This window comes from Schistocerca nitens, chromosome 3, assembly GCF_023898315.1.
Source record: "Schistocerca nitens isolate TAMUIC-IGC-003100 chromosome 3, iqSchNite1.1, whole genome shotgun sequence".
Taxonomy (NCBI): domain Eukaryota; kingdom Metazoa; phylum Arthropoda; class Insecta; order Orthoptera; family Acrididae; genus Schistocerca; species Schistocerca nitens.
This window is the reverse complement of record NC_064616.1, coordinates 48,723,043-48,742,367: the sequence shown is the minus strand read 5'-3', so window position 1 is coordinate 48,742,367 and position 19,325 is coordinate 48,723,043. Positions and strand designations below refer to the sequence as shown.

Sequence of the window (19,325 nt, the reverse complement as noted above, 5' to 3'; positions counted from 1 at the left end):
TTTCTCATACACAAACAGCAGTTGACCGGCGTTGCCTGGTGAAACGTTGTTGTGATGCCTCGTGTAAGGAGGAGAAATGCGTACCATCACGTTTCCGACTTTGATAAAGGTCGGATTGTAGCCTATCGCGATTGCGGTTTATCGTATCGCGACATTGCTGCTAGAGTTGGTCGGGATCCAATGACAGTTAGCAGAATATGGAATCGGTGGGTTCAGGAGGGTAATACGGAACGCCGTGCTGGATCCCAAAGGCCTCGTATCACTAGCAGTCGAGATGACAGTCATCTTATCCGCATGGCTGTAAGGGATCGTGCAGCCACGTCTCGATCTTTGAGTCAACAGATGGGGACGTTTGCAAGACAACAACCATCTGCACGAACAGTTCGACGACGTTTGCAGCAGCATTGTCTATCAGCTCGGAGACCATGGCTGTGGTTATCCTTGACGCTGCATCACAGACAGGAGCGCCTGTGATGGTGTACTCAACGACGAACCTGGCTGCACGAATGGCAAAACGTCATTTTTTTCGGATGAATCCAGGTTCTGTTTACAGCATCATGATGGTTGCATCCGTGTTTGGCGACATCGCGTGAACGCACATTGGAAGCGTGTATTCGTCATCGCCATACTAGCGTATCATCCGGCGTGATGGTATGGGGTTCTATTGGTTACACGTCTCGGTCACCTCTTGTTCGCATTGACGGCACTTTGAACAGTGGACGTTACATTTCAGATGTGTTACGACCCGTGGCTCTACCCTTCATTCGATCCCTGCGAAACCCTACATTTCAGCAGGATAATGCACGACCGCATGTTGCAGGTCCTGTACGGGCCTTTCTGGATACAGAAAATGTTCGACTGCTGCCCTGGCCAGCACATTCTCCAGATCTCTCACCAACTGAAAACGTCTGGTCAATGGTGGCCGAGCAACTGGCTCGTCACAACACGCCAGTCACTACTCTTGATGAACTGTGGTATCGTGTTGAAGCTGCATGGGCAGCTGTACCTGTATACGCCATCCAAGCTCTTTTTGACTTAATGCCCAGGCGTATCAAGGCCGTTATTACGGCCAGAGGTGGTTGTTGTGGGTACTGATTTCTCAGGAACTATGCGCCCAAACTGCGTGAATATGTAATCACATCTCAGTTCTAGTACAATATATTTGTCCAATGGATACCCGTTTATCATCTGCATTTCTTCTTGGTGTAGAAATTAATCCCTGGTCACCCGTGACAATTGAGTCCAGGAAGTTTTCCTGTTCTGGTGCAAGGCGGTGAGGAAATGCCGGGGGAAGAATCAACTCGTTGCCGCATGTGGTCCTCAGTCAGCATGCGTGGCACCCATCTTGCGTACACCTTCCGGTAGTTCAATGTTTCCGACAAAATTCAGTGAGCGGTGCTTCAGGAAACCTCAGGAACCAACGTGCAGAGATCATCCAGGGTGATCCGTTGATCTTCATGCATGCTTTGCTCAACTGTAAGGGTGCCGTGTTTCCTCAGAAATTGACGGTCTCCCGCTCCTTTGTTCGTCGTGAATTTCGGTCTGACCTGCTGCAAAGTCTCTACACCACTTACGAACATTTTTGACATCCATGCCCGGCTCACCATACACGTCCGTCAATTAGCGATGGACTTCTGTCGGCGCATTGCCCTTTGCGTTGAAAAACTGAATAACTGGACGCAATTCGCACTTGGCGGTAACATCCAACGGGAGCTCCATTCTCAACGGCTGTCAAGCCAAGACTGAGCCCCTTAGCCCGGCGTGCGCATGTTTACAACACCGCGTGAAGCACTGTTCATAAAAGTGTGACCAACGTCCACACAAACAGAGTTCTGTACTTATACAAAGTAGGAGACCTTACTTTTGGGATTTCCCTCGTATTTAAAGCTACTAGGATCCTGAGATTGGTATTAGTCTCTAGGAGATACGTCGGCAGCGAGCCTGTAATATACAATCACTAAGCAATTTCTGTGTCGCATCGTAAGTGTTATGGCGGGAAAATAACAGGAAACGAGCAGTGGTTCATTGGTTACAAACTACTAAGAGTCCGGAGGGCGGTATTTGTGTCACGTGGGCATTGAGCTTGTTGCATTCAATCGCCAAGTAATTACTGTGTCGCATGTTCAGTGTGAGAATCGAGAATAACAGTAAAGGGGCAGCAGATCATCGGTTACAAGCTACTAGAATCCTGAGTTCGTCATTAGGCTCTTGGTGTAAAGTTGAGCCTGATAGTAGGGGATTCTATATTTTGTTTATTTCAAATGGTTTATTTCATTCTCTTGTTATGGTCAAGCGTTAGCTGGTAGCTTCAGCTGCCTATAATTTTCTCGTGCCGTGGTCTGGCAGCAGCAAGTCAGCACCGAGGTGGGCAATCTCGATCACGCACCATCTTCGTGTGGCGGCGATGTAACACCGCTTAGGTGAGGCTGACCAAGCCACACTTTGGAAGTTTCCATGCCGCCCCCACGGTTTTTGTGGTGTCACCGCCAGACACCACACTTGCTAGGTGGTAGCCTTTAAATCGGCCGCGGTCCGTTAGTATACGTCGGACCCGCGTGTCGCCACTATCAGTGATTGCAGACCGAGCGCCGCCACACGGCAGGTCTAGAGAGACTTCCTAGCACTCGCCCCAGTTGTACAGCCGACTTTGCTAGCGATGGTTCACTGACAAATTACGCTCTCATTTGCGGAGACGATAGTTAGCATAGCCTTCAGCTACGTCATTTGCTACGACCTAGCAAGGCGCCATTATCATTTGCTATTTATCTTGTGATGCATGTACCGTCAGACAGATGTTCACCAATTATGGATTAAAGTTAAGCATTCCAGAAGCTACGTACTATTTTTGCTACTATAAAGACCTTGTCATTTTCCAGACCTCACGCCTGCCTGCGTGAGCTTTAACGCGTGCCTTTCGGCTTCACCTCATAGTGGCTTGGCTGTCTTGCCAAGTCACAACAGTTTTCTCGGCTCTTGGTGAGTCAGGGTGGAAGTAACCGCGTGCCCGTGATGGAGGTACCCTGCCGCCCATCGACTGAAACCGCTCTCTCTGCCGCACGCCCTGTGGCTGTGAACATTTTTCTTTGCCGGAGCTGCATCGCCGAGGACTTTGTTTCGGCCTTGTCCGAATGGTAGCCACCACTTTTCTTTAACTTCGACTAAGTTTGCTGTGAACTATGTTTCGGCCACCACTATGTCTTGGCTCACCTTCGCCTCCCCAGGCCTGACTCATTTGCCCATTTGAATTTGCATTTGTTGCTTTCTCTGCAATAAATGGCCTCATTCCAAGAAATGGTGTCAGAACAATTTCTTTCCTTACATTCGCTGACCACCTTAGCCGCTCTTAACACAGCTGTTCCTGCACAAACTGGTGTCGGAATCGGGATCCGTTCCCACAGCGACTTTGTCGCTAATTTAAGTTCTTTTGACGAGGGTATCTTGGCAGTAGCCCCATGTCATAACATCATTAGTACTTTTCTACGTACAATGAGCGGTACGCCATAGTGGGACGTTTCCACTGCATTACGATTTTAGAGCCGAGAATTTTGCGTGTGTAGAATGCGCCAGCCGGCCGCCACATTTGCACCGCAAGGTAGGTGGCTGAGTCAGTAGAAACGCGAGACACGTCGTCGCGCCGTCCACCGCCGCGTGAGGGGCATGCAGCCGAGTGCCGGGCGAGCCACCAACACGTCCGCCGCCGCCCGAGGGTCCAGTAGCAGCCAGCCTGCATCTATGACAGCCGCCGATGATCCTGTTGACCGCCACTTCACCACGCTGTCGCCGCCGCCAGCACATCGCGCTGACTCAACTTCAACGTAAGTCGCAGCGTCGCTTCAAACTTCAACTGATCGTACAAACAGACCGCCGTTTGAGTCTCGTACAGATTCCCGTATGGAGGACATAGTGAAGCAGCTGAATGGGTTGAAAATAAACAAATCACCAGGTCCTGATGGGATTCCAATTCGGTTTTACAGAGAGTACTCTACTGCATTGGCTCCTTACTTAGCTTGCATTTATCGCGAATCTCTTGCCCAACGTAAAGTCCTGAGCGACTGGAAAAAAGCGCAGGTGACGCCTGTATATAAGAAGGGTAGAAGGACGGATCTTAAAATTACAGACCAATATCCTTAACATCGGTTTGTTGCAGGATTCTCGAACATATTCTCAGTTCGAATATAATGAATTTACTTGAGACAGAGAAGTTGCTGTCCATGCATCAGCACGGCTTTAGAAAGCATCGCTCCTGCGAAACGCAACTCACCTTTTCTTCACATGATATCTTGCGAACCATGTATGAAGGGTATCAGACGGATGCCGTATTCCTTGACCGGAAAGCGTTTGACTCGGTGCCCCACTGCAGACTCCTAACTAAGGTACGAGCATATGGGATTGGCTCCCAAGTATGTGAGTGGCTAGAAGACTTCTTAAGTAATAGAACCCAGCACGTTGTCCTCGATGGTGAGTGTTCATCGGAGGTGAGGGTATCATCTGGAGTGCCCCAGGGAAGTGTGGTAGGTCCGCTGTTGTTTTCTATCTACATAAATGATCTTTTGGATAGGGTGGATAGCAATGTGCGGCTGTTTGCTGATGATGCTGTGGTGTACGGGAAGGTGTCGTCGTTGAGTGACTAAAGGAGGATACAAGATGACTTGGACAGGATTTGTGATTGGTGTAGAGAATGACAGCTAACTCTAAATATAGATAAACGTAAATTAATGCATATGAATAGGAAAATGAATCCTGTAATGTTTGAATACTCCATTAGTAGTGTAGCGCCTGACATAGTCACGTCGATTAAATGGCTGGCGCTGAGCACTATGCGACTTAACTTCTGAGGTCATCAGTCGCGTCGATTAAATATTTCGGCGTAGCATTGCAGAGCGATATGAAGTGGGACAAGCAGGTAATGGCAGTTGTGGGGAAGGCGGATAGTCGTCTTCGGTTCATTGGTAGAATTTTGGGAAGATGTGGTTCATCTGTAAAGGAGACCGCTTATAAAAAACTAATACGACCTATTCTTGAATACTGCTCGAGCGTTTGGGATCCCCATCAAGTCGGATTGAGGGAGGACATAGAAGCAATTCAGAGGCGGGCTTCTAGATTTGTTACTGGAAGGTTTGATCATCACGCAAGTGTTACGGAAATGCTTCAGGTTCAAATGGCTCTAAGCACTATGGGATTTAACTGCTGAGGTCATCAGTCCTCTAGAACTTACAACTACTTAAACCTAACTAACCTAAGGACATCACAAACATCCATGCCCGAGGCAGGATTCAAACCTGCGACCGTAGCGGTCGCGCAGTTCCAGACTGTAGCGCCTAGAACCGCTCGGCCACACCAGCCGGCAAATGCTTCAGGAACTCGGCTGGGAGTCTCTACAGGAAATGAGGCGTTCTTTTCGTGAATCGCTACTGAGGAAATTTAGAGAACCAGCATTTGAGGCTGACTGTAGTACAATTTTACTGCCGCCAACTTACATATCGCGGAAAGACCACAAAGATAAGAGAGATCAGGGCTCGTACAGAGGCATATAGGCAGTCATTTTTCCCTCGTTATGTTTGGGGGTGGAACAGGGAGAGAAGATGCTAGTTGTGGTACGAGGTACCCTCCGCCACGCACCGTATGATGGATTGCGGAGTATGTATGTAGATGTAGATGAAGAACATCACGGTCTGTCCACCTCTGGATTAGGTTATTTTGTGGCCCCTCTTTTTTTTTTTTTTTTTTTTTTTTAACATTCATTTCATGGTCACTAGAGCCCCCTGATTTTGTAAACATGCCGATGGTAACTTGAGCAGCGGAACGGGGTACCCCCGGAGAGGCAGCTGTCTTGCAAGACCCGCTCGAGGCTATCAATGCTAGAATGAACCAATTATTCATATGAAAACAAAAGTTAACTGAACAGAACCGCGTCTTGAAACAGGTGCTGGCAGCCAGCGTGCGAACTTCTGTACCTGTGGCTAGCTCCACACCCGTAACTACTGTGCAACCTGGGACAGCTAATAATAATTTTGTCACTAATACAACTACCACAGCCTCATCTAACATGGCAAGTTAAGCAATTTTCCTGCGGCTTCTTTCATTTCCACCTTTTCTGGAAAGTCCCATGAAAATGTGGTTATGTTCATACAGAATATTCGTGATGTGAGTCGTACTTGTGCCTGTCTGGATGATCTATTGGTCGACGTAGCCAGATTGAAGTTGTCAGGGGAAGCAAGAAAGTTCGTAGAGACAGTGGACGAATTGCGTGATATGCATGAATTTGAAGTTTTGGTCCGTGGATTAATTACGCGTTCTTCTGACACCAGAGGTGTCAGATATTACCGAGATCGGTTATCAACGTTTAGACAGAAGCCTAGTGAGGATTTTGATGCTTTTGCAGATCGCTTACGAACTGTATCTTGTCGTACCTACAAGCTCGGCGAAAACGCCACTGAGAATAGGATTTTGCACTCGGAAGCAGAAGCTCATGCTATTGATGTGTTTATTTGCGGCATTGACCAGCGGATTGGTGGACAAGTTAAAACGGCCTCTCCCGCCTCTGTTTGATGCTGTTCGTTTGGTAGTAGTACATGAAGATGTACTGCGCTTCTGTGCTGCCGCACCGCGTCCGCCACAGCCATTACCAGTATTAGCAAGGGAAGTAATTTGTCCGCGTTGTGGGAGACCTAACCACATGGCAATGTACTGTCGCGCACCTCTCTGTACTATTTGCCAGACTGTAGGCCATCTCAATAATGTTTGCCCAACAAAGTCGCTATTTTCTTATCAGATGCGCTATCACCGCAGCAACGCAAGGTCAAATCTGGTAAACGAGTGTGGGTAGGCTCTGCCACCCACCCTCGCCCCCGACTAGAATAATACACCCGGTGAGGACTGGAGAGAGTAAAGAGTTGGATCGTATTAGTGTAAGTGGCATGCTCGGGAACAAATTAGTTAAGATTCTAACTGATACTGGTGCACAAGTAAGTGTGTTATTTGTAGAAAAAAATGATCAAAGGATGCTACAGCCACCCTGATTTCATATTAGTGGTCTTGGAGAAGAAACAATTGTCCATGCAGGTACGTGTGTGGTGAACCCGCAAATAGATAAGAAAAGGGGGATTTCAGTATATTTTCGTCATCGTAGATTTGTTTTCTAAATACGTGAAATTTTGTCACTTAAAGAAAGCAACTAGTAAGAAAATAGCTTCTAAATTTGCAAAGGACTACTTCATTAAAGTGGGTACACCTAAGGCCATTTTATCTGACAATGGGAGCCAATTTACTTCAAAATTTCGGAAGGAATTTGTAGATGAACATAACATCAGACATATCTTAATGTCATCCTATTCACCTAAATGCAATCCAACTTCAAGAAGAACATAATAATTCAAATCCCAAAGAAAGCAGGTGTTGACAGATGTGAAAATTACCGAACTATCAGTTTAATAAGTCACGGCTGCAAAATACTAACGTGAATTCTTAACAGACGAATGGAAAAACTGGTGGAAGCCGACCTCGGGGAAGATCAGTTTGGATTCCGTAGAAATGTTGGAACACGTGAGGCAATACTGACCCTACGACTTATCTTAGAAGAAAGATTAAGGAAAGGCAAACCTACGTTTCTAGCATTTTTAGACTTAGAGAAAGCTTTTGGCAATGTTGACTGGAGTACTCTTTCAAATTCTGAAGGTGGCAGGGGTAAAATACAGGAAGCGAAAGGCTATTTACAATTTGTACAGAAACCAGATGGCAGTTATAAGAGTCGAGGGACACGAAAGGGAAGCAGCGGTTGGGATGGGAGTTATTCAATCTGTGTATTGAGCAAGCATTGAAGGAAACAAAAGAAAAAATTCGGAGTAGGTATCAAAATCCATGGAGAAGAAATAAAAACTTTGAGGTTCGCCAATGACATTGTAATTCTGTCAGAGACAGGAAAGGACTTGGAAGAGCAGTTGAACGGAATAGATAGTGTCTTGAAAGGAGGATATAATATGAACATCAACAAAAGCAAAATGAGGATCATGGAATGTAGTCGAATTAAGTCAGGTGATGCTGAGGGAATTAGATTAGGAAATGAGACACTTAAAGTAGTAAAGGAGTTTTGCTATTTGGGGAGCAAAATAACTGATGATGGTCGAAGCAGAGAGGATACAAAATGTAGACTGGCAATGGCAAGGAAAGCGTTTCTGAAGAAGAGAAATTTGTTAACATCGAGTATAGATTTAAGTGCCAGGAATTCGTTTCTGAAAGTATTTGTATGGAGTGTAGCCATGTCTGGAAGTGAAACATGGACGATAAATAGTTTGGACAAGAAGAGAATAGAAGCTTTCGAAATGTGGTGCTACAGAAGAATGCTGAAGAGTAGATGGGTAGATCACAAAACTAATGAGGAAGTATTGAATAGGATTGGGGAGAAGTTTGTGGGTGCCGGCCGCGGTGGTCTCGCGGTTCTAGGCACGCAGTCCGGAACCGTGCGACTGCTACGGTCGCAGGTTCGAATCCTGCCTCGGGCATGGATGTGTGTGATGTCCTTAGGTTAGTTAGGTTTAAGTAGTTCTAAGTTCTAGGGGACTGATGACCACAGATGTTAAGTCCCATAGTGCTCAGAGCCATTTGAACCATTTTTGAAGTTTGTGGCACAACTTCACTGGATGAAGGCATCGGTTGGTAGGATATGTTCTGAGGCATCAAGGAATCACCAATTTAGTATTGGAGGGCAGCGTGGAGGGTAAAACTCGTAGAGGGAGACCAAGAGATGAATACACTAAGCAGATTCAGAAGGATGTAGGTTGCAGTAGGTACTGGGAGATGAAGTAGCTTGCACAGGATAGAGTAGCATGGAGAGCTGCATCAAACCAGTCTCAGGACTGAAGACCACAACAACAACAACAATGAATAGCCTACAACATACTACCACAGGATACTCTCCTTATGAGATCATGTTTGACCAAAAACCTCCTTACCTAATCAAAGAACTTAGAGTTCCCAGCTAGTAAAGGAATAACAGCAGGCGAAAGAGAGGAGATAGTTGAAGAACTATGAGAGATTATTATGAAAAAAGAAAGAAATGGCATGACAAACAGATAAAAAACACGGAATTCAAAGTTGGGGGACCTAGTTTTGATAAAACGTTACACCAAATCTAAAGCACTAAATATAGAGACAAAGACATTTTTTTGATATTTATATAGGACTACTTGAAATTGTTGAAAACCTACGCCCAAATGCTTATAGACTTGTATATCCTAAGTCCAAAAGATTATTTGGACTCAGGAATGTTACGCAGCTGAAATTATACAAACTGCCTTCATCACTCATATAACATCATAAGAATTGTTTTTCCTCAGGAGGTTGCAAGCTCTTTTTGCAATTTGGGGGTGGCGAACCCAAGGCTCTGAGCTGGTGTGACTCCTTCTTTTTCAAGTCACATCCTCTTTTATTTTTCTGTACAAACTCACCCTCTTCCTCTTTCTGATGATTCGGACAAATAGTTAGAGACTGGATGCCAAAAGGAACTGGTTCACTTATTTTCTATTTCTGGTTATATGGATACAAGTACAAACTTTGGGCAGATTTAATAATGTGTGGTTTAATAATGCAACATATGTATGAATTTTGAGGAGAGTTGGTGTAATAGTTACTTATGTCTGTACAGTTATTCTCACTATGCTGATAAAGTTATAATCTCATTGTGCTGATGACTTTGTGAAAAGCTGAGAAAACGTTTAGAGTTGGTGTGAAGTTTACATACGATATCTCTGCTGTTATAGAGACAATTTATTACTTTACAACTAAGATGTGATTAAAATTAGGCTAGACTGTTTGTAGCTTACATTTGTATTCTCATTTGGTTGGCCCTGTTACTATACCTATTATATCAAAGTCACTGGATAGACGTTCATTTACTATCAAGTATGAAAACACTTTGTCATGATCCTGTCCTTAACATGTATTAGATCTAATATGTAATTGGAAAAGGAACATTTGTCAGAAAGAAATTTATTATGTTTGTATTACTTCTGTAATTCATCTATGGCATAAAGAAAATGGAATTTTATGTTGGAGATAGTTACTGGGACAGAAGTGTTCTGATTCCCAGGATTTAAGATTCACTCAGTTTTATTTTCATGTAACTTCTACCGCTTCAATGACCAAACCATTGGTAATCTTAATTAGTTACTCTTTTGCCATCTTAATACTATAACATATGGATGATGTTTGCAACATGTCTGGTATCTGTAAAAGTCATGCTTTCTCCTCAGTATAGACATGAGGTGTTGTTTGTCACAATGTCTACACAAATCTGAACTGTTCAATGCTGCTGTATGTTACAGCAAGTCAATGCTTTTCAATACATACAAACGTTAGCTTACTGCCTGATTCTTAATGAAAACTGGTTAAATTTCTCCAATGTCTTATTGAAAATACTCTGATAACCACTAATGAGTCAAGTGTAATGAGTAGCAGAGAAAAAAAAATAAATATTGAAGATTTGTATTCATGGTATAGTTATGGTTCTTACACACATCTACTTTAAATTGAAGTCTAGTTGATTCATTAATACGTATCTGATGAGGGAATATATATTTATTATACCTTCAGAGTGGCCAAACTAACCATCTTACTCCTAATATTAACCCATTCATATTTAACCACTAGTACTTCACCCTTTGCCTTAACCTATGTTGGAATTTACTTTATCTATGCCCAATTTTAATTACTGTCTGATCTGATGTTGCTACATCATTTCTAATGTGGTAACCGCCAAGGAGAAATCTGTTAACTAGTTGTTGAGCAGTATGTATTCTGGAAGTAACCTACTGGTACTTAATTTACTAATGTAAATCTGATTATAGAGTGGCAAGTGGCCATTGTGGCTCTGTCTCTACAAGAAGAGGCTAAAGAATTTGAGATTACGACTTTCAAGCTACGAGAACAAGGTGCCTTTGACAGTTGTTGTGGGCAAATCCCTTTATCCGTCCTTTTGGTCTCCTGACCTGAAATTTTCATGTGGGTTCAGTTGTTCTAAAGTCTGAGTTTGACTTGTAAAGAAATGAGGACGTTTGATCCTACAAGTGGTACAGTCATTATGTCTATGTGCATTTCAACAGTTGAAAACTGACACTCGAAAAACACACACACACACACACACACACACACACACACACACACACACACATATATATATATATATATATATATATATATATATATATGCCTTATATAAAATTTTGTAACATTTTAAACTCATGAAATATGTCCTTGAACGTAATGTAAGACTTATATGTGCTATGACATTTGGAAAAGGAACTTCTATATCACTTGGCTGAGATTCCAGTAAATTTTAATTTTATATCTCAGACCTGCCTCTTGTTTAATTTTGAAAATGTATCAAAAAATTTCTTTTGTCGTTGTCACACTTGACTCTGTGATGTTTAGCAAATATATTGATGCATATGAAAGTATTTCACATAATGTGAACACTGTAACACTTGGATGACATGCCCAATGAGGCAGTTGACTGTTTATTTTTTGATATGAGATATGGTGTATTTGCACCTTTGGCTACCTTATTTCTATTTTTTCATATTTATATAATAATTTATGTATGAGCAGCAACAGATATCAGAGGAACACAGTAATTCTGTACCTCACTTTAGTAATTTTCATGTATATGTCTCAGATATGTCACAGGTTTCAATATTTTATGTTTATGTAATTGTTTATGTTTGATCAAATCTAGATACTAGGATGCGTGTTTTAAAAAAATGAGACTCTGGATCATCGGTTGCAAGCTACTTTAGTACTGATAGTATTATTAGTCTCTTGGAGATACGTCGGCAGCAAGTCTGTAGTATGGATTGGCGAAGAAAATTCTGTTTCGCATCGTCAAAGTGAGTGTGGGTGTTTAAAAAGAAAGTGGCTGTGACTCATCAGAGCCAAGCTACTAGAGTCCTTAAAGCCGTTTAGTCTCTTGGAAATACGTCGATAGCGAGCATATAGTATGCAATGGCGAAGCAATTTCTGCGTGCCATAGTCAAAATGGGGGTGTGTGTTTAAAAATAAAGGGGCAGTGGTTCATCGGATACAAGCTAATATAGTCCTGAGAGCGCTATTAGTCTCCTGGTGATACGTCGACAGTCGGCCGTGGTGGTCGTGCGGTTCTAGGCGCTGCAGTCCGGAACCGCGGGACTGCTACGGTCGCAGGTTCGAATCCTGCCTCGGGCATGGATGTGTGTGATGTCCTTAGGTTAGTTAGGTTTAAGTAGTTCTAAGTTCTAGGGGACTGATGACCTAAGATGTTAAGTCCCATAGTGCTCAGAGCCATTTGAACCATTTTTTTGATACGTCGACATCGAGCCCTGTAGTATGCCATGGCGAAGCAATTTCTGTGTCACATCGTCAAACTGAAGGTGCATGTTTGAAAGAAAGGAGCAGTGGTTCATGGAATAGAAGCTACTAGAGTTCTGAGAGCGGTATCAGTCTCTTGGATATACGTCGACAACGTGCCTGTAATATGCAATGGCGAAGCTATTTCTGTCTCTCATCGTCAAAGTGAGGGTGCATGTTTAAAAATTAATGGGTAGTAGTTCAGCGAGCCTGTAGTATGCAATGGCAAAGTAATTTCTGTGATGCATTGTCAAAGTGAGGGTGCGTGTTTATAAAGAAAGGGGAAGTGGTTCATCAGTTACAAGGTAACAGAGTCCTGTGAGCGGTATTAGTCTCTTGGAGGCACGTCGACAGCGATCCTGTAGTTGGCAATTGCGAAGCAATTTCTGTGTCGCATCGTCAAAGTGAGGATGCATGTGTAAAAAGAAAGGGGCAGTGGTTCATCGGATACAAGGTACTACAGTCCTGAGAGTGGTATTATTCTCTTGGATAGACGTTGGCAGTGACTCTGTAGTACGCATGGCGAAGCAGTTACTGTGTCGCATCGTCAAAGTGAAGGTGCGTTTTTAAAAAAGAATGGGGTAGTGGTTCATCGGATACAGGCTACAAGGGCTGTACCAAAAGTAAGGTTCCCAATGAGCTACAGCCACGAGGGAAGGTGGTAGGCTAAATCCGACAACAGATCCCTGCGCAGTGGATCCCCCACTTTCGAGCCCGTCCGTCTGTTTTTCTCCACGTCACCCAGTGCTGGCTAAGTAGCTGTTAGAGATGGAAGTGTTGATCGCCACTTCCCCCATGTGCGGGGTTCGATCAGTAATCCTGTTTCTCCATGCAAGGAAGTTACCACCCGTGGGGATTCTTTAGCAACTGACTGAAGTTGATGGTGAAGAGTGCATGTCCGTCCAGCACGTCCGGAAATGGTGCAGGGGAATTGCTGAGTGTCGCAGGGAAGTTCACGATAGTGAACGAACTGGGAGACCGCCGGTTTCGGATGCGATTGTCCAGAAGATCAACAGTGAGCTGCTCATAGATCGGAGGGTCACTATCTGTGAACTCGTTGAAAGCATTCCTGAAGCTTTCCACCACACAATTGAAAGAACTTTAACAGAGACGGTAGGTTATCGCAAGGTGTGTGCTCGCTGGGTCCCCCGGATGCTGACTGATGGACACAAGACACAAAACAATAACCTCGTCAGTGGCGTCACTCAGGTTCACCGCCACCAAAGAACTTCAAACAAATACAGTTGGGAAGAAAGGTTATGGCAACTGTGTTTGGGATTGGAAGGGGGTACGCCTAATCGATTTCATGCAACGTAGGACGACAATAAACTCAAACAGATATTGTGGAACATTGGCCAAACTCTAACCAGGAATACAAAATCGCCGGAGAGGACAACTGAAGGAGGGGTAGTGCCTCTTCACGACAACGCTCGATCCCACGTCGATCGTCAAACACAGGAGGTTTTGAAAAAATTTAGGTGGACTGTTATGGCCCATCCCCCGTACAGCCTGGACATGGCCCCAGCAACTATCACCTCTTCCCCAAGCTAAAGGAACACTTAGGAGGCAAACGCTTCAAAAGCATTGATGAAGTCCGAGCTGAGGTCACACCCTTCCTGAATGAATTGGCAGGAGGCTTCTTCGACTTAGGAATACAAAAGCTGGAGCATCATCAAACGTGTGCCGACAAAAAAGGAGACTGTTGAAAAATAGACAAAAGTGTAAGCTTTTCAACGATGTATAAACTAATACCTATAAACAATGTTTTCTACTTGTAAAAAATGTGGGAACCTTACTTTTGGTACAACCCTCGACTAGAGCCCCGAGAGCGGTGTTAGTATCTTCGAGATACGTCGATAGCGAGCCTGTTTATGCAATGGCAAAGCAATAAATATGTCGCATCATCAAAGATAGGATGCGTGTTTAAAAGGAAAGGGCAGTGGTTGATTAGATACAAGCTAATAGAGTCCTGAGAGCGGTATTAGTCTCTTAGATATACGTCGACAGCGAGCCTGTAGTAGCAATGGCGAAGCAATTTCTGTGTCGCATCGTCAAAGTGAGGGTCCGCGTTTAAAAAGAAAGGGGCAGAGGTTCATCGGATACAAGCTACTATAGTCCTGAGACCGGTAATAGTCTTTTGGAGATACGTCGAAAGCGAGCCTGTGCTATGCAATGGCGAAGCAATTTCTGTGTCGCATCGTCAAAGTGAGGGTGCGTGTTTAAAAAGAAAGAGGCAGTGGTTCATCAGATACAGGCTTCTATAGTCCTGAGAGCGGTAATAGTCTCTAGGAGATATTTCGACAGCGAGCCTGTAGTATTGTCAAAATTAGGGTGCGTGTTTAAAAAGAAAGGGGCAATTGTTCATCGGTTCCAAGCTACTTGAATCTTGAGAGCAGTACTAGTCTCTTGGAGATACGTCATAAGCGTGCTTGTATTATGCAACGGGGTAGCAAATTCGTGTCGCATCGTCAAAGAAAAGATGCATGTTTAAAAAGAAATTTCAGTGGTTCATGGGACACAAACTACTAGGGTTCTGAGAGCAGTATTAGTCTCTTGCAGATACGTCGATAGCGAGCCTGAAGTATGCAATGGCGAAGCAATTGCTGTTTCGCATCGTTAAAGTGAGGATGAGTGTTTAAAAAAAAAATGGCAGTGGTTCTTCAGATACAAAATGCAGGAGTCCTGAGAGCGGTTATAGTCTATTGGAGGAGGAGGAGCTTAGTGTTAACGTCCCGTCGACAACGAGGTCATTAGAGACGGAGCGCAAGCTCGGGTGAAGGAAGGATGGGGAAGGAAATCGGCCGTGCCCTTTCAAATGAACCATCCCGGCATTTGCCTGAAGCGATTTAGGAAAATCACGGAAAACCTAAATCAGGATGGCCGGAGACGGGATTGAACCGTCGTCCACCCGAATGCGAGTCCAGTGTGCTAACCACTGCGCCACCTCGCTCGGTATAGTGTATTGGAGATGCTTTGTTAGGGAGCTTGTAGTATGCAATGGCGAAGCAATTACTGTGTTGCATCGTCGAAGTGACGGTGAGTGTTCAAAAAGAAAAGAGCACTGCTCCATGGGGTACAAGCTACTAGAGTCCTGAGAGCAGTAGTATTCTCTGGGAGATACGTCGACAGCGAGCCTGTAGTATTGAATAGCGAAGCAATTTCTTTGTCGCTTCGTCAAAGTGAGGGTGCATGTTTAAAAAAAAGGGGCAGTTGTTCATTGGGAGATACGTCGACAGCGAGACTGTGGTATGCGATGGCGAAGCAATTTCTGCGTTGCATCTTCAGAGTGAGTGTGCATGTTCAAAAAGAAAGAGGCAGTGCTTCATCGGATACAAAGTACCAGAGACCTGAGAGTATAATTAGTCTCTTTTTACATACGTCGACTACGAGCCTGTAGTATGCAATGGCGAAACAGTTTCTATGTCGGATCGTCGAAGTGAGGGTGCGTGTTTAAAAAGAAAGGGGCAATGGTTCATCGGTTCCAAACTACTAGAGTCTTGAGAGCAGTAGCATTCTCTTGCTGATACATCACCAGTGTGCTTGTATTATGCAATGGCGTACCAATTTCGTGTCGCATCGTTAAAGAAAAGATGCGTGTTTTAAAGGAAAGGGCGGTGGTTCATGGGATACCAATTACTAGAGTTCTGAGAGCGGTATTAGTCTCTTGCAGATACGTCGACAGCGAGCCTGTAATATGCAATGGCGTAGCAATTTCTATGTCGCATCATCAAAGTGAATTTGCGTGTTTAAAAAGAAATGGGCAGTGGGTAATTGGAAACTAGTTACTAGAGTCCTGAGAGCGGTATTATAGTCTTTGGAAAATACGTCGAAAGCGAGCCTGCACTATGCAATAGTGAAGCAATTTCTGTGTCGCATCGTCAAAGTGAGGGTTCGTTTTTAAAAAGAAAGCGGCAGTGGTTCATAGGATACAAGATACCAGAAAACTGAGAGCGGCATTAGTCTGTAGGAGGTACGTTGTCAGCGAGCCTGTTTTAAGCAACTGCGAAGGAATTACTGTGTTGCATCGTCAAAGTAAGGGTGTGTGTTTAAAAAGAAAGGGGAATTGGTTCATCGGATACAAGCTACCAGAGACCTGAGAGCGGTATTACTTTGTGAGATACGTCGAAAGCGAGCCTGTAGCATGGAATGGCGAAGAAATTTGAGTGTCTTATCATCTATGTGAGGGTGCCTGTTAAATACGAATGGGACAATGGTTTATCGGATCAAAGGTAAAAGAGTACTGAAAGTTGTATAAGTCTCCTAGAGATTCGTCAGAGACGAGCCTGTATTATATAATGGCGAGGCAATTTCCGTCTCGTATCGTCAAAGATGTGATGCGTGTTTAAAAATAAAGTGCAGTTGTTCATTGGATATAAGCTATCAGAGTTCTGAGAGCGGTATATGTCTTTTGGAAATACGTCGACGGCGTGGTTGCAGTATGCAACGGCGAAGCAAATTCTGTGTTATATTGTCAATGTGAGGGTACATGTTTAAAGAGAAATGGGCAGTGGTTCATCGGATACAAGTTACTAGAGTCCTGAGAGCGGTATCATTCTTTTGGAGATACGTCGACAGCGAGCCTGTAATATTGTCAGTCAGGGTGCATGTTTTTTTTTAAAAAAAGGGGCAGTGGTCATTCGTATACAAGCTACCAGAGTCCTGAGAGCGGTATTAGTCTGTTGGAGATACGTGGAGAGCCAGTACGCAATGGCGCAGCAATTTTGTTTCTTCCTCAAAATGAGGGTGAGTGTTTAAAAAGAAAGGAGCTGTGGTTCGTCGGATACAAGCTACTAGAGTCCTGAGAGGGGTTTTATTCTGTTGGAGATATGTCGACAGCCAGTCTTTAGTATGCAATGGTGAAGCAATATCTGTGTCGCATCGTCAGTCAGGGTGCGTGTTTAAGAGAAAGGGGCAGTGGTTCATCGAATACAAGCTACTAGATTCCGGAGATCGGTGTTAGCCTCTTGGAGATACGTCGGTAGGGAGCCTGTAGCAAGCAGTTGCGAAGCAACTCTTGTCTGTTCGTCAGTGTGAGGGTATGAGACAAACAGTAAAGGGGCTGTCGTTTATCGGTTAGAAGCTACTACAGTCCTGAGGGAGGTGTTAGTCTATTGGAGATACGTCGTCGTGGAGCATGTAGTACGATATTTCCATGTCGCATTGTCAGTGTGAGGGTGAGAGGATACACAGTAAAAGGCAGTGTTTCATTGGTGACAAGCGATTAGAGTAGTGAGCGGGATATATGTCTCTTGGAGCTACGTCGGCAGCGGGCCTGTAGTATGGAATCACGAAGCAATTTGAGGTATCGCCAGTGTGAGGGTGCGAGAATAATATTAACGGTGCAGTGGTTCATTAGTTACAGGTTATTAGAGTATATAGGGTGGTATTAGTCTCTTGGAGGTACGTCGTTAGCGATCCTGTGGTAAGCAATCGCGAAGCAATATCTGTGTCTCGTTGTCAATGGGAAGTGGTTAGAATAACAGCAATGCTCCAGTGGTTCATCGGTTAAAAGTGTCTAGTGTCCTGAGGGTGGTATTAGTCTCACTGAGATATGTCACCAGCGATCCTGTAGCATGCAATCGCAAAGCAAGTTCTGTGTCGCATCGTCAGTGTGAAGGTGCGATACAAAGAGTAAAGGGACAGTGGTTCATCGGTTACAAGCTACTAACGTCCTGACGTCGGTATTTGTGTCTTGGTGATAAGATTGTAGGAGGTCTGTAGTGTGCATTCGCGAAGCAATTTCTGTGTCGAATCGCTACTAGCATCTTTCGGGAGGGATTTGTGTCTTGGAGATACGTCGGCAGCAAGCCTGTAGTGTGCAATGGCGAAGCAATTTCTGGGTCTTACCGTTGGTGTTACGGGGAAATGGTTCGTTAGTTACAAGATACTACAGTCCTGAGGGCCGTATTAGCCTCTTTTAGGTACGTCGGCAGCGAGCCTGTAGCACGCAATGGCGAAACAATTTCTATGTCGCATCGCCAGTGTGAGTGTAAGAGACAAACAGTGAAGGAGCAGTGGTTTATCGGTTACAAGCTACTAGAGTCTTGAGGGGGATATTTGCCTCTTGGAAGTCCTCCACTACAACAACCCCCCCCCCCCCCCCCCCGAGAAAAATGTCAGGAAGTTCAAATTCCAACAGGATAATGCATCACACCTCTACTAACCTAAGAAGAATTGCTGTAAGATATGTCAGTTGAGCTACCTCTACTAACCAACATCATCTGACAGCCACCTCTTCCTAGGACATGGCGCCTAGTTTGAATTTTTTTGGTTTAGATGGGTCAATTGGTCTATCTCTACTAACCTAAGAAAATGGCGGGAAAGAAAGGGCATTTGGACTAACCTCAGTCAACCGACCGCCACGTCCTCCTAGGGATTGGTGGTAAAGAACTCGACCAGTGCTGGACATAAGTCTTTATTGTTTTGCATGTGCCAGTCTTTATTTAAACAGTTTCATGCAGTACAGCCATCCAGTGTGTTCGCCACGAGGGCTGGACTCCAACTGACCTAGTACACAGGCTGCAGATTCCTCGACTTGCGCCATAGGGTGGTGGGGTTTCGGGTTCCGCTGGATAGGTCAGGAGTCCACTACACGCAACAAGCGGCTACACGGGTAGCAGGGGTTGTGTGGCGTGGGCTGGGCGGTTTTTTAGGTTAGATGGCCTTGGGCAAGTACAGAAAGGGCAACAGCCTCAACGGGTGCGGGACAAAGTCAGGACATGCGGGGACCAAGCAGCAATCGGTATTGTAATTGTCAACTGTCGAAGCTGCGTTGGTAAAGTACCGGAACTTCAAGCGCTGATAGAAAGCACCGAAGCTGAAATCGTTATAGGTACAGAAAGCTGGCTTAAGCCAGAGATAAATTCTGCCGAAATTTTTACAAAGGTACAGACGGTGTTTAGGAAGGATAGATTGCATGCAACCGGTTGTGGTGTGTTCGTCGCTGTTAG

At 44.5% G+C, this 19,325-nt stretch overlaps 1 protein-coding gene across 1 annotated transcript in view; it reads left to right on the top strand.

The window, feature by feature from the left end:
• Positions 1-3,684: 3,684 nt before the first annotated feature.
• LOC126249609 (uncharacterized) overlaps positions 3,685-19,325 on the top strand; it is a 134,859-nt gene continuing 119,218 nt past the window's right edge. The window contains exon 1 of the mRNA XM_049951274.1: positions 3,685-3,815. Coding sequence (XP_049807231.1) covers positions 3,746-3,815 — 70 coding nt within the window. The 5' untranslated portion in view covers positions 3,685-3,745. The remainder of the gene's footprint in view (positions 3,816-19,325) is intronic.